Source organism: Saccostrea cucullata, unplaced genomic scaffold (assembly GCF_032062105.1).
Source record: "Saccostrea cucullata isolate Sc308-1 unplaced genomic scaffold, CSIRO_AGI_Scuc_v1 ctg384, whole genome shotgun sequence".
NCBI classification, from domain to species: domain Eukaryota; kingdom Metazoa; phylum Mollusca; class Bivalvia; order Ostreida; family Ostreidae; genus Saccostrea; species Saccostrea cuccullata.
In genome coordinates, this window is record NW_026928932.1 from 328,718 (window position 1) to 343,218 (window position 14,501).

The 14,501-nt window shown below is 32.7% G+C and overlaps 1 protein-coding gene across 1 annotated transcript in view; it reads right to left on the reverse strand.

The window, feature by feature from the left end:
• LOC134279296 (synaptotagmin-15-like) overlaps positions 1–4,477 on the reverse strand; it is a 109,775-nt gene extending 105,298 nt beyond the window's left edge. Inside the window, exon 1 of the mRNA XM_062761654.1 lies at positions 4,392–4,477. Within this exon, the coding sequence (XP_062617638.1) occupies positions 4,392–4,413 (22 nt within the window). The 5' untranslated portion in view covers positions 4,414–4,477. The remainder of the gene's footprint in view (positions 1–4,391) is intronic.
• Positions 4,478–14,501: the final 10,024 nt, after the last annotated feature.

Sequence of the window (14,501 nt, forward strand, 5' to 3'; positions counted from 1 at the left end):
TACTTTAGGTAGCTTTAAATACCTAGGTAGCTATTAATACCTACGTAGGTAGAAATAGTCTTTGGACTGGACCTGTTAATAGCTAAATTTCAGCATCAAACTTCTGGTTTATTTTAAGAATCTTATTTAAACAATACCTATATCGGACTATTTCATAGTATATCTCTTTGAAATTTACCCCTTTGTTAAAACAACGTAAGCAAAGAGTTTGAACCACACAAAATTTCTTAGCAATAGTTGGGATGTTTTGTGTAAAACCGTGAGGGTGTGCTTCGTATATTCTCGAGTTTTCACCATGCATCAGTATTAACATTACGTTTTAAGGACTTGTCATACTGACAGATAACATTTTTCCTTTAGTATTTGGGATAAAACGTTCCTGAACCATATAATTTTTTAAGTGGGAACTGAACGATCATTTTTTTCAACATGACGGACTTAACTTACCAAGTTCAATGTGCAATCTATTACAATAGCTCTTTCCAGGTATCGATGTATCATTCCGTTTAATTTTTTATTCACCTTTAATTTTTATAGAGATGCATTAATGTTCTGCTCTTCAACACAACGCTTGAACGTTTCCATCATGAACACAACATGGTCTGACATTTTGGCGGTTTTTATTTTGTCAAATCGCCACCTATAGTCGCTATATCATACACACTATGAAGAAAGCGTTTTATTGACCCGAGTTGTTAAATTAATGTGAGCTCAAACCCGACTTTAAAAAGCTATGTTGACGAACGAACTAACTTACATTAAACAATCTAAGACGATAAAACGATAAAAAAAATCTTGTTAATATTTTGCCAATAAAATTTTTTGAGCGGGGGATATTTTAATGAGGCGGGCGGCAATTCCAAACAAACTATAATTTTATTTTGGCCTTGGATATTTTACTTGAAAAAGACACTAATGGTAATCTAACAACCAAGCTATATGATAAACGTGATGACTTTAACTTTTCTATCGTCAACTTCCCTTACTTACGCAGCAATATACCTTCATCATCTGCATACGGAGTATATATATCTCAGTTGATGCGACACGCAAGAGCATGCTCTACGTATGAACAATTTCTAAAACGAGGTAAATTATTGACAAGCAAATTGACGAAACAAGAATATCAGCAGTCTCGTTTAAAGTCATCATTTCGTAAGTTCTATGGTCGATACAATGACTTTGTCAGCAAAAACAGTTTATCATTGAGTCAAATGCTGACTGACGTTTTTCATACCAATTGCTAGTCCATTATTTATACACTCAATTGACGACGGATTTTTCCGTTATTTCCCGATCATGAAAAGGAGCACACGGCGGGTCTGACCAGTCGGCAGGGGATGCTTACTCCTCCATGGCACCTGATCCCACCTCTGATGTTTCGGGGCCCGTGTTCGCTCTGCTCTTATTTTGTATTGTTTTATGGACTTTGAGATTGAATACTGTACGTCATCTCCATATCCATCTTTTTCATAATTGGATATTTTACCATAGAAATTAATTATGGCAATCTAACAACAAATAAAAATAAACTGGACGAGTTAAGTATATGCTTTTGTTTTCTTATCCTGTTGATTTGATACGCAAGAACATGTGCAATGATCATTTTCTAAAACGTTACAGTTTAGGTAAACAAATTGAACATACAGGGATACTAACAATCTCTTTCAAAGTCATTACGATGCAAAGTCAAGGGTCAACACAATAACCTCGTTAGCATTCACAATCAAAATGATCTCTTACATTTGTACGAATGTAAGATAATTTATTTCACAGAATTTATACAGATATATTTTTCTCGTTTGATGGGTGTGTCTGGTCAGCAGAAGGATGCTTTGGTTTTCTTATCCAAAGCCTTTACAGATTAATTCTACATCTGATATAAGAGGACTGTGATGACTCTTAAAGTCTTTTCATATTTGATATTGTTCAACAAATTTAGCACAATCACTGTTTTCTTCCAATTCCATACACTATAGAAAAATGTTCGTTAACTCATACAATTACTTGAACTAGAAAAAATTAACAGATGGTTTATTTTCCACGGAAGAGAACTTTGCTACATAAATAATTTTCATGAAAATGTATGACATTTACAATTATCACAGTTAGAATACCTCTCTGTAGTCCAAAATAGACATTGAAGCAGATCATTTTTCAATGGCATTTAAATAGGCTTTATGATTGTGGTGATTGAAATTAATATTGACATCGTCGTCTTCAGACGCAATAGAAATGTCGAACTTCAATCGCCCACCAGAAAATCATAAAATTTGATATTTCCAAACTATTGCAAAACCATGGGACAAACAACTGTAATGATTATTTCAGTAGGTTGAGTTTTAGGGTTTCTATTTTACTTTTTATTAACTTGATATTTAATATCAAGCTATTAGTCAGTTACTGATATTTCATCCCTATATCAAACCCCAAAAAAGTTCCATTTCTGAGTTTGATCAAAATTGATGATCTTGAAATAACAGATATATCCATTCTTATATTAGAAAAATGAACAATCAAACTCATGCAAATGTCTTTCTAAGACTTATGCTAGATGTGTTTTTTATTTGTTTGCTTTTACTTAAACATCTTTCTTGAGAATTTTTTCACTCATATTGAAACGCTTCCACTGGCGGAGAGCTGCAAGTCTTGACCTTTACTCGGTACTTGCCGTCGAGCAATGAGAAGTCTTTTTTCATGACATTGGACCTCGTTTCATACTGTCTATTCCGAAGGACTCTGGTCCGCAATTTCCACAATGGGATTCGATGTAAGGATTAACTCCTTTCTTTGGTTTAGCAGACACTCCATCACTAAGCAGGTATAAGTGTCCATTGTTACATGTACTTAACAAACTTATAAATAAGATTTTTTTTAATATGAAAGACCCTTGCGCTTATATTATAAGCAATCATTGTTAATTAATCTCATGCTTAAACAAATATCTCTAAACTACATGAAACTCAGATCTCATTTTTTTCTTGCAACTTTTTAGCCATCATTTAAGTTAACTGTTTGGGCTGAATTGCAATCAGTCTGCACAACAGTTAACTAAATTTCTTTCCAAGTTTTTCAAGTTAATATTTAAAAAGCCATTTTATGGGGTCGCAGAATAGGATTATAATCCTTGTATCGCTGATTCCACTGAGAAAAGGGGAGATCAGTCCTATTGATGACACCGTAAAAATATGATCATATGTCGTAGAAGGTGCTTGCAACAACAAGAGCCTCTTTCACTGCTAAGTGGCCCTGGGTGTCGAAAATAGCGTTTCATTTGCAGTGCTCCAACGGAAAATTGCACGTCTGAATGCAAATGAAAATCTCTCGAAGGAGAGGTAAAATTAATAACCAAATAAATGGAGACTTTTAAACAACATTTTTTTGAGAATTGCTTATAAATTAAAATAGTATGAAATTTCTACACTCAAATTCCCTTTCTACTTGATTCTAGTATGGGTTTTCCGTTAAGTAGATAAGTATATATATTTATAGGCCTCACTGCGGATGTGATTGTTCGACAGTGGGATTCTTCATTTTTTACTAGGTACCTCATCCAACCTTTTTTCCTCAGGTTCTTAGCTTATTGAGTATTTCCAGTTTACTTATCTAAATTGTTTGTAGGTATTTTTAGATCGACCGCGGCACGTTATCTTCACTTTCACATGTATGTTCTCCTGCTCACATATTTGCATTGTTTGTATTTTTTTTAATCGATCAGTGTTAAACTTCTTTATTTCTTATATACATCTTCAGATTCCCAGGAAGTGTGTGACAGTGGAAAATATTCAAATACAGTCAGAAACAGTTCATCTTATATAACAATAACCAATTTTTAGCTTTTTGTTCCTTTTCGTAGATTTATCCTTAGGTTGCGAATTCGAATCCCATTGTGCAACGTGGAGAAAGATACATCGGATGAGACCGTTAAAACAGAAGACAAATGTTGCATTTGATGCTGGTACGGAAAGGATCACTGAGTGCCGAGTAAAGGACAAAAATTGCAGCTCCCCGCCGGGAAATAGTGGTTATTCTATATTAGTGAAAAGTTCTTGGAAAACAACATACAGACAAATCTTTTTGAATAAAGTTCTATTTTTGCTTATTATTATATATCTTTAAAATGGAATGATCTTCAACAAAACATTACAATAAAGTGTTTTATGTGTGTTAATATTAAAAATTAATTTTCAAAAAATTATATTTATAAAATGATCGCTTAAAATACAGAAAAAAAATAAAATGTTTTGCTGACAAATTATGTTTTCTGGGTTTGGAAAAAATCCAATACATCATAAATAAAGTTTTTTTTTTTAGATATATTCTAATTGTACTTATTTAATAAAATTCAATATCTATTTAAAAAGAATAACTATAAATAGTGCAAAACCTACCTTTTGAGAATGAGAGTTTCATTTCAAATATAGTCCAGATACAAGTCGTAATTTTTGACGATTAGTTTTGATAGTAAAAGAAAACAGGGGTTTGTTTCAGTCAAAAAGTTTTCAAAGTAATTAATTTCAAATCCAATCCAAAGAAGAAAACTGAATGAAAATCACAACGCAAAAATCCCGAAAGAAAACGAATACATGTCTGAAGAATTATTAGAGATAATCGCCTGTTTAATTCAGGATGTTGATACTTTCTGAGAGCGCGTGACCAGTAGTTTACCAAAACGGAAGTACTTGCCAATCATCCCAAGGCAGCCAAGAGCACGCGCATGTTACAACGAGAGATGCATGTAATCGAAAAGTGAAATAATAAGCAATCGATTCGCTGCAAGCAAGTGTTATAATGGAATATTTACAGCTAAGTGAACCTTTATCGCTATATAGAGATGCCACTGGTTACAATTTGAATAACAGTCACTAACTTCTTGATAGAAATAAAGATTTTAATGACAGGAACCACAACCCGGCTGTATGTTTGCCTGTATAACTGATCAATTAACTTTCATCCCTTTGCGATAACCATGAATGAAATCCTACCACAATTATCATTAAAATAAAACTGGATCCTCATCTTGGTATCATAGTTTCCTTTTGTGAATACAGTATTAATTGCTTATTTTTATAACAAATATTTAGAAAGATCAAATGAATCATTTTGATTGGTGAATGTACATTTCATATGTTTTCTGTGTTTCGATTATGTTTCATTCATTAAGGTCTTCCGTTTCCAACGGAAGACCTTCTACTGATTCTGTTGGTAAAGATTATTAAGGTCTTCCGTTTCCAACGGAAGACCTTCTACTGATTCTGATGATTAAGATTATTAAGGTCTTCCGCTCAGGCGGAAGACCTTCTACTGATTCTGATGGTTAAGATTATTCCTATTATTCTTTTTTTTTTCCTAGACGCCAACTTTGAGACCTCGTAACTCGCTCATTTCTTAACGGATTTCGCTCAAATTTTCAGAGTTTTTGGACGTTACAAAACTCAATTAAAATGTTTTCATACATTTCAAAAATTCCCTTCCGCTTTCGAGCTATTTCCCTTTAAATGAAAATTTGGTACTGTTCGTTTCCAGACAAAGGCTCAGAAACTACAAAAGCTGGAGCAGAATGTCTACTGCATTTAAATACTAAAAGAATTGAAGTTGTGCACATCGGTTTTTCTTTTTCGATTTATGCGCTCAAAACGGTGTTAGATAGGGGTCAAAAATGAGAATGCCTAAAAGCGCCAAATTTTACATATATTTCCTTGTGTATCTTTTAAACTAAAAATAATTTGTTAAGACATGTTTCACAAATATTGTGCATAATTTTAAGATCTATCATTTGACATCATGAAAAAGGGGCTGGCCCCTCAAATTAGGGGTCAAGGGAGCTTGAAAGTTTTTGCATTATAACTCAAAAACGGTAAATATTTCGATATGGTTATCGATTTGAAATGGGTCTTTAACATCTTATTGATCTCATGAAAACGTTATTTGTTCGAATCCTGTGTTATTAAATGAGCAGCAAACTTTATAATCCATGTACAGGTAACTGATTAATTTTATACAGCAAGTGAAGAATTCTTTATGCGTACGCGAATAACACGTACTATAACTGAAATAAACTGGATAAGAATAATATACTTAACTAAATTGAATGTTAAACTTTGTTGAAATAAAGTTTTTGACGTATTCTCTAGCTGGATGTCATACAGTTTATTCAGAGACAACTTTCTCCTTGTATTTAGTTTAAATTACAAGACGGGAGATAGGAAAAATACTTATCATCTTTCATTCGATACTCAATGTGGCATTATTTATAAAAAAAAAAATCAAGCTTAAAATAATTCACTGTCATTTAATTCATGCATCGTGAATTTTCCTCGGACTTTGACTGTTTTTGTTTACAATTGTGCAACCCGTTTATCGATCGCGCATTGACCTATATACATTCCGGAGGTCAACATTACCGCTCTTTGATTTTTACGCGAGTCCCAGAGTTATCTAAAACGATGCTAGTCATCGATTTACTCAGTTTAAAATCAAGAATTTGACATAATATTTGCGTAAATCGTAAGAATATTTCTAGACACAAATATAAAGGTTTTCTTGAACATGTATGAGTATTAAAAGATAAAATATCTGATTCTATTCTTTGACGAATGAATAAAAGGCGTTGCGATTTTACTCAGGTACAGATGATTTCTCTGGACGAGTCCATCGGTTACATTGATAGGTGACGCAGGATGACCTATCGATAACTCTGCCAATTTTGATTGTGATTGTAATTGCACATGTACATAAATTAATGTTGAATTCTACACTTGTGAAGTACATTATAGTTTCGTTATTTAAAGAATCGGGATATCACAACTGCAACTTAATTGTTTTTAATTTGAACGGATGATTCTATTATTGGAAAGGTACACATATTTAGGCGCCATCGTCTCCCTCTCGACTTTGAAGTAATTGCAATCGTTACATGTATACGGGCCTATATCAAGTTATTCTAGTTGCTTAAATCATTTCAGGAAAAATTGCGACGTTGTTTATAATAGCAATTACAAACAAACATGAGAAATGCACACAGTAAATTGTAAGTGGAAGTGACGTTTTCAATTCTCATGAAAATCGAAAATTAAATTATAAATTTCTTTTATTTCATCGAATAAAAAGCTAGAATATCACAATGACACGATTTTATGTGCATGTACTTGATATTAACTAAGTACATGCTGTTTTACACAGAAGAGCACCCAACATATATGAGCTTTAAGAATACGAGAAAAAAAATGAAGAATTAGAAATTTTTCTTACAAATTCAAAATTGCTTCCTGTAATTTCAAACAAATATTCCAAGCCTTTAAATTCTGTCGTGTTTATTAGACTAAAAGAGATTAAATTATTAAATTTCCACTCATTGCGATACGTAACCCCCCTGAAATGATACAATGCTTTCCTTCAGACTCGAGAATGGCAGGCCAGGGCTGGTGTTGAAATCCATGATTAATCCATAACCTATTGTGACGATGATATGTCCTTCAAAATATTACTCGTAATGTCAAGGAGTGATTTTGTGTATTTTACTTTTACTTTGATGTTTCAGCATCTGTGTTGTATTTATCAAAGTAAAAGTAAAATACACAAAATCACTCCTTGACACTTTTATAATATTAACCAATAATCATACACGATCTTTTTTTTTAATTCGCAGGTTGTCAAATAATTTTTTTTAAAAAGTCGGCGAAGATAAGTACGCGTCACTAAACTTTCTTATTCATAAACTTTTTAATTTCTAAAACTTGTGCCGATTAGAGTATACAATCGAGCATCGAAGTGTGTACATATACTACATGTACTACAGTGTAGTTTTTTTTTTTTTGGGGGGGGGGTACCAGTTTTCGCGGCATTTGATTTCCCGAATTTTGCATTGCATTTCCGACAATTAATAATTTTATTTGTTACATTCATTATTTTCATTCTAGATTTTTACACTATTGTTTTTAGCAATTCAACGTTAACAAAGTTAACAGAATATAATTGGTGAAAGTAACACAAATGATTTATAAAACGAAAGTCAAGCAATAAAAAGTTAAAGTTTGTATTTTGAAAAATAAATCAAGTCAAGTCAAATAAAACAAAGACAGGTTGAAACGCTCACACATGGACATACACACAAATGTTTTGGTAACTCGGAATAGTCCAGAGTAAAGCTATATTTTCTTGATACGGAATGTCCAATACATCTAATGTTCACGTCCGGGATAGTGCACGGCAGTTTTATCACACATACGCAATTAGCATACAAGTAGAACGCTCTTTGAGCTTGAGGATTGACACTTATTCCTTAGATAAATACTGAGTGACAAATTCCTTTTTACTGTCTTAACTTAACTTGATAGGTAAATAATTTTAGCATATGTTAAAAATAAGCATTAGAAATAATTCTTTTCATAAAATTCAATTCTATAAAGATTTGAGATGGATCACCAGAGAGCTACAGTGCTACACATACAGCATTATTTCAAATTCAGACTCAGAAGGACTAGTACTATTAAAAACGATTGTAAGGAATGTTTAACTGTAGAAAATTTTAAGGAATGTGCTAGAGACACACGGTAAATAATATTTTTAGATTCAAGCAGTTGAAAAACACGGATATTGACTATAGCTTCAGCGCAATTTTTTCTAATATTTTCTATTTTTTTATTATTCGTATTTCTCAATTTACTTGACCTACTTAAAAAATAACATTACTTTAAATTGACCATAACTATTGAAAGCTTTCATTTTATAAACATGTAATGTATTACCCGTGTCAACGCCTTTGAAAATTCATTATGATTTTTGACCCTTTGACCTTGAAGTTTAACAGGCTTTTCCAAAATTTAAACATTGCCTAAAATTGACCATGACTTTTGATAAAGAAAGGATAACGCTTTCATACCTAGATTTTCACATGTATATACGTATTAGCTTTGACAAGGCCTATCGAAAAAAGTATAGCTTAAGAATTCGTCAATACGATAGCACACAAATTGGCTTTGCTTTTCACCAGCGTGTGTTATGGTGTGACGTAAGGTCATTTTAACAAGGTCAAGGTTGCAAACATTCCTTTACTATCTTTTTTAATAGTAAAACATAAATAAAATGAGATCTACCCTTAAAAGATTGCTTTAACATTAGAACGTGGCATGACCTTGACCCAAGGTCATTTCTCCCTGTCCGCAGCTCCGACGGAAGACCTACTCGTTGCTTTGCAACGAGCTCGGCTCTAGTTCTTATTATTCTTTTTTTTGTTTTCTTCCTAGACGCCAACTTTGACGCTTCATATCTTCCTCATTCCTGAACGGATTTTGTTCAAATTTTCAGAGCTTTTAGACTTTTCAAAACCGTTTTAGAATACTGTTTCAAAATTCGGAAATTACCTTCTATTAAGGAGTTATTGCCCTTTGATTAAATTTTACATACCTCCGATTTCCAGACAAAGGCTCAGAAAAGGTAATAATTGGAGCACAAAACCCTTTGAAATTGAGGAGAGGAAGCATTGAAGTTGTGCACATCGGTTTTTGTTTTTTGATTTTTGCATTAAAGATGGCGCTAGAGAGGGGTCAAAATCTAGAACGCGTAAAACAGCAAAAAATTCGACATATTTTCTTTTATATCTTAAAAACTAAAAATATTTTGTTAAGACATGTAGAACAAAAGTTGTGCATAATTGCAAGGGATTTCATATAATACTATTCAAAAGGGGCTGGCCCCTTTAATTAGGGATCTAGGGCGCTTGAAAGTTTTTTATTTATAATTTAAAAACGGTAAATATTTCGATCTGGATCATACGGTCAAAATTGTTCTTTTACACCTTTTTGATCTGATGAAAATGTTGTTTTGTTCGATTACACAGGGGGTATTGCGTAATACGTAGTAGAAAGCAGGCCAGGTAAACAGGTAGCGTTTTCCAATCGGAAAGGAAATCAGGCCTCTTCATGTGTTTAACTTAAACAGACTTGCCATCAATTATATACCCAACGGTATTTAATGTTAATTTTCTTTTAAATAAGGTTTTAAACGTGCTTTATGATTCGCTATTAAATTATCTATTACAACTAGTCTTTCTTTTCTTCTTTTTGAGTTAGTTTAATAGTGTTCAAAAGCGGAAAATATTAAATCTATCTTTTATACGTTTATTATTACAACAAACTATGTAAGTAATTTTAAACTGTATGCATTGAATAATTGACATCATTAGCTGTATGCATATTACGATCTCCAAGTTCCGCGTCAGCTCGATGTTTTCAGTTATGTAACATAACCATAATAACGCGCGATTCCCACGAGGTCACCAGTGTACTAGCCACCTGTGGTATAAACAAAACAAGTATTTGTGATCGTGTTTAAAATCTATCTTGTACAAAGAACTATTCATTAATGGGAAATTATGTTTTTAATTATATCAAATAAATAAGATTACTTTACCGATCTTTTATATAATCTTATTCCAAATACTAGTTGCATAAAATCGTTTTGAATTTTAATCGCTTTCTTTGGCCTGCTCACGCCACAATTAAAATCATGTTAACTCTTTCATTTTATTTAATTTCACTCTATTTTACGCTTGTTTTAATCAGTCCTAATCGCTTGTGTATTTATTCATTTCCAGTTCCATGCCTTTTAATCGCCGAATAAACAATTAATAGCTGGGTTTGCAACGATTTATTTTTCTGTATTTATCGAGGTGGTAATTGTTTCATGAAACTTAAACTACACGTACACATGCATGATAATTGTAAGTGGGGGTGAAGTTTCTAATTCACGGGAAAAAAATCATCGCGTAGATCGCAATAATGCGTATTTGAACGATCAGCATACCAATTTGCATACGTGGTTTTCATTCATCGTCCCAGCAATTCCATCCGGAAAATTATAAATGTGAATTAAGATAAATATTATGAGACTTTTTCCCATTCAAATTCATTTCGATGAACGAACGATTTTATTTAGCAGTACAAGACTTGAGTGTTCTATATAATACCGCCATCTTAAAATGCCTTAGATTTTATTTTTAGTACAAAACGCTGGGACATTTACATTAATCAGTCTTTGTTATTTTTTAAATATTCGTTAGCTCCATATGTAACTTTACTTTTCATTTTGATGATACATTGCGTAAGGACTAGCGATCTGCAGTTACTTTACTTGAACCATTATTGATTTAATAAATCCGTTGTCAATAACAAAATTTTCTCATACACATGTTTCCCTATCACAGATTATGTCCCATATGGTTATACCAACTTTAAACTTTTAAAAAGAATCTTCCGGATCATATGGATAGAATTATAGTCAATGAAATGGATTAAACATCGATAGGTTCATGTAACTCTGGCACGTCTAAACTTCATAAGCGACTTCTGTGCTGCGCAATGCCTATTTATATTACAGGTTTGATGGTAAAATTGAAAAAATAATTTAAGATTTTAAAGCAATGAATCAAACTTAATTTGTTTTTATAATTAATTCAAAACCCGTAAATTATTTTGTTAAGTATAGCATGTATAATGTGCTATCATTTAATTTTTCATTTGTTCCGTGATTAAATATCGGTAGCAGGTTATACATGTAAGAAGTAATAAACCTGCATCGTATTTCCAGAACTGAAAATTTAAGAACTTTTATTACAATCTGCAGGTACTGAATATTACAAATTTATCATAATTACATGTAATTACTACATTTTCACGACTTTATTTTAATTGTTAAAATCATAACCGACAGCATAATCAAACCAATTTGTATCGTTTACCGTATATACATCATGTACATGTAATTGAGTATTTTCTTTAAAATAATGAACCTGTATCTTACGTTAATTATTTTTCTTAGTTAAAAAATACATGAATGAGAGAGAGAGAGAGACTCGCCTTGCTCATATACATACATGTATTTATCAGATAGTTCTTGTATCAAATATATTGTCTAATTTATTCTATTAAACGTAATCTCCGTTTCCTATTTTAATTAAATTTATTTATAGATATTATTCAACTTCAAGCACAATATGTAGTACTAAAATGAAGTCCATGCACGGGTGCTGTTGTACATTCGGAATTTTCTTTAATCTTTCATCCATGCGCTTCCTCCTTCTCGGAAAAAAAATGTAAATAAATTGAACGGCGTGTATAAACCCATGTTGTTTCGGCCTAACGTGTTTTTGATCATGATCAGCAACCTTGGGGGGATATAAAAAGAAGATAATGTAGAAAAACGATAAGCTAAATTAGGAGGGGGTCTTTAAAAAAAATATTCTCACGAACTTCTGGGCAAGAATGAGAAAGCATACTTACGAAAGCTTCCTGATATACATGTAATAAAGATTACTATTTTTCAAATCATGACCGGAATAGGTATTCAAAACTTAAAATAGGAAGATGTACCACCGCAAACAAAGTAATTGTGTATTTTGGGGGTGGGGTGGATGGGTTAGGAATAATATTGTCTTTTTCACTGTCCAGCTGTCCTTCTGCCTCTCAAGGTTTTCCCAGGCCAGGGCTTTAAATTTATGTAGAATCTGGGAGCTCATACTACTCGATACAAAGATTTCCAATGGCTCTAGTGTGTGTCATGGCATTGGTTCAAGGCAATATTACGGCAAATTTAAGGTCACTAGAGAAAGAGTTAATGTTTTGTCCGAGCCATTTATATATGTAATCGAGAATATCTGGAAGCTCATAGTTGATACATAGATTTCTTGTGAGAAAAAGGTTTTGTGTTATTTTGACTCAGAAAATAGTATAAATTCAATCTGGCCTTTGATCGACTGCTTATGGTCCTCCATTTTCAGATGACTAAAAATAATGCCATTTTAACAAATTCAGGGTCACTGACAGAAAGAGCTGTAAAATGCCTGTCAGGTTTATGAATTTCTAATAAAAAAAAATTGTTTGAGATTGAGGGTTTGTCTTGACACAGATTTAAGGTAATTCTGTATAGAGATCAGGGTCAACTACAGAAAAAATATTTTCTTTTCCACGCTACGAATTAATAACTAAAAATCATTAGAGGCTCGTACTTGAAACATAGATTATTTATAATTAGAAGATGTGTCATGACCTTGATGAAGGCAAATCAAAGTCACTGACAGAGAGAAAAAAATGTTTAACCATAACTTTGTAATTAAGATTCACAAGAGGCTCATCCTTAGAATAGAGGTTGTTCTAATAAAAAAGTTAAGTGACCTTGACCCAAGGTCGACACTTCCTGTCCACAGCTCCAACGGAAGACCTACTCGTTGCTTTGCAACGAGCTCGGCTCTAGTTATTCTTTTTTTTCCTTCTACTTCCTAGACGCCAACTTTGAGGCCTCATATCTCACTCATTTATCAACGGATTTCGCTCAAATTTTCAGACATTATAGACATTATTAAACTCTATCAGAATGGTATCTAACATTTCAAAAATTCACTTCCGCTTTTGAGTTATTTCCCTTTAAACGAAAATTTATAGGCTTTCGTTTCCGGATAAAGGCTCAGAGACAACAAAAGCTGGAGCAGAATTTTTACTGCTTTTAGGTAACAGAAGGACTGAAGTTGTGCACATCGGTTTTTGTTTTTCGATTTCTGTATTCACAATGGCGCTATATAGGGGTCAAAAATTAGAACGCCTAAAAGAGCGAAAATTTACACATATTTTCCTTTTTATCTTGAAAACTAAAGATATTTTGTTAAGACATAATGAACAAAAGTTGTGCATAATTGCAAGGGTTTTCATGTATTTATATTCAAAAGGGGCTGGCCCCTATAATTAGGGATCATGGGAACTTGAAAGTTTTTGCTTTATAACTCAAAAACGGTAAATATTTCGAAATGACTATCGACTATAAAGTTGTGCTTTAACATCTTACTGATCTCATAATATTGTTATTGTGTTCGAGTCTTGTTTTAAATGAGCTGGTGCATGACCTATATCTGCACAGGTAATTCTTTTCACTCGGCACGTAAACGAGAGCTCCTCATGCGTGTAACCAAAGCAAGCTTACTATAAATAATAAACATGGCTACATTGGATGCTAATATTCTTCTGAATAAAGTTCTCGAAGTGTTTGTGCTTTTTTCTTACAAATTATCATGTTTATTCACTGACAACTTTCCCTTTTATTTCATTTTTTTAAAAATCGTATAAACCAAGTCTACTAAAACGGGAAGAAGATACAATCTTTTCTTCTTATCACATAAAAGCAAACAATATAGTGAGAAAATAAAACATAACTAAGAGGCACATATACTATTCACAGCCATTAAGTGCACGGCTTTAACATTCACCTTGTTTGTTTACAATTATATAACGCGCCTCCCTCGATAGCGGCAGGCCAAAGTCGGTCACCGGGAATCAATCGGCGTGTGATCCAGCGACCTACAGTCATACACAAAAAATAAACCACCACAGAATGGTTAAATTACTTCTTGATAAAATTGTTCCTTTTTATACTATCTCTGTCCCATGAAAATATTATTTTGTTCGTGACTTACGTATGGTACGAAAGAAAGCTAGATCCGTATTCACCGTAAACAA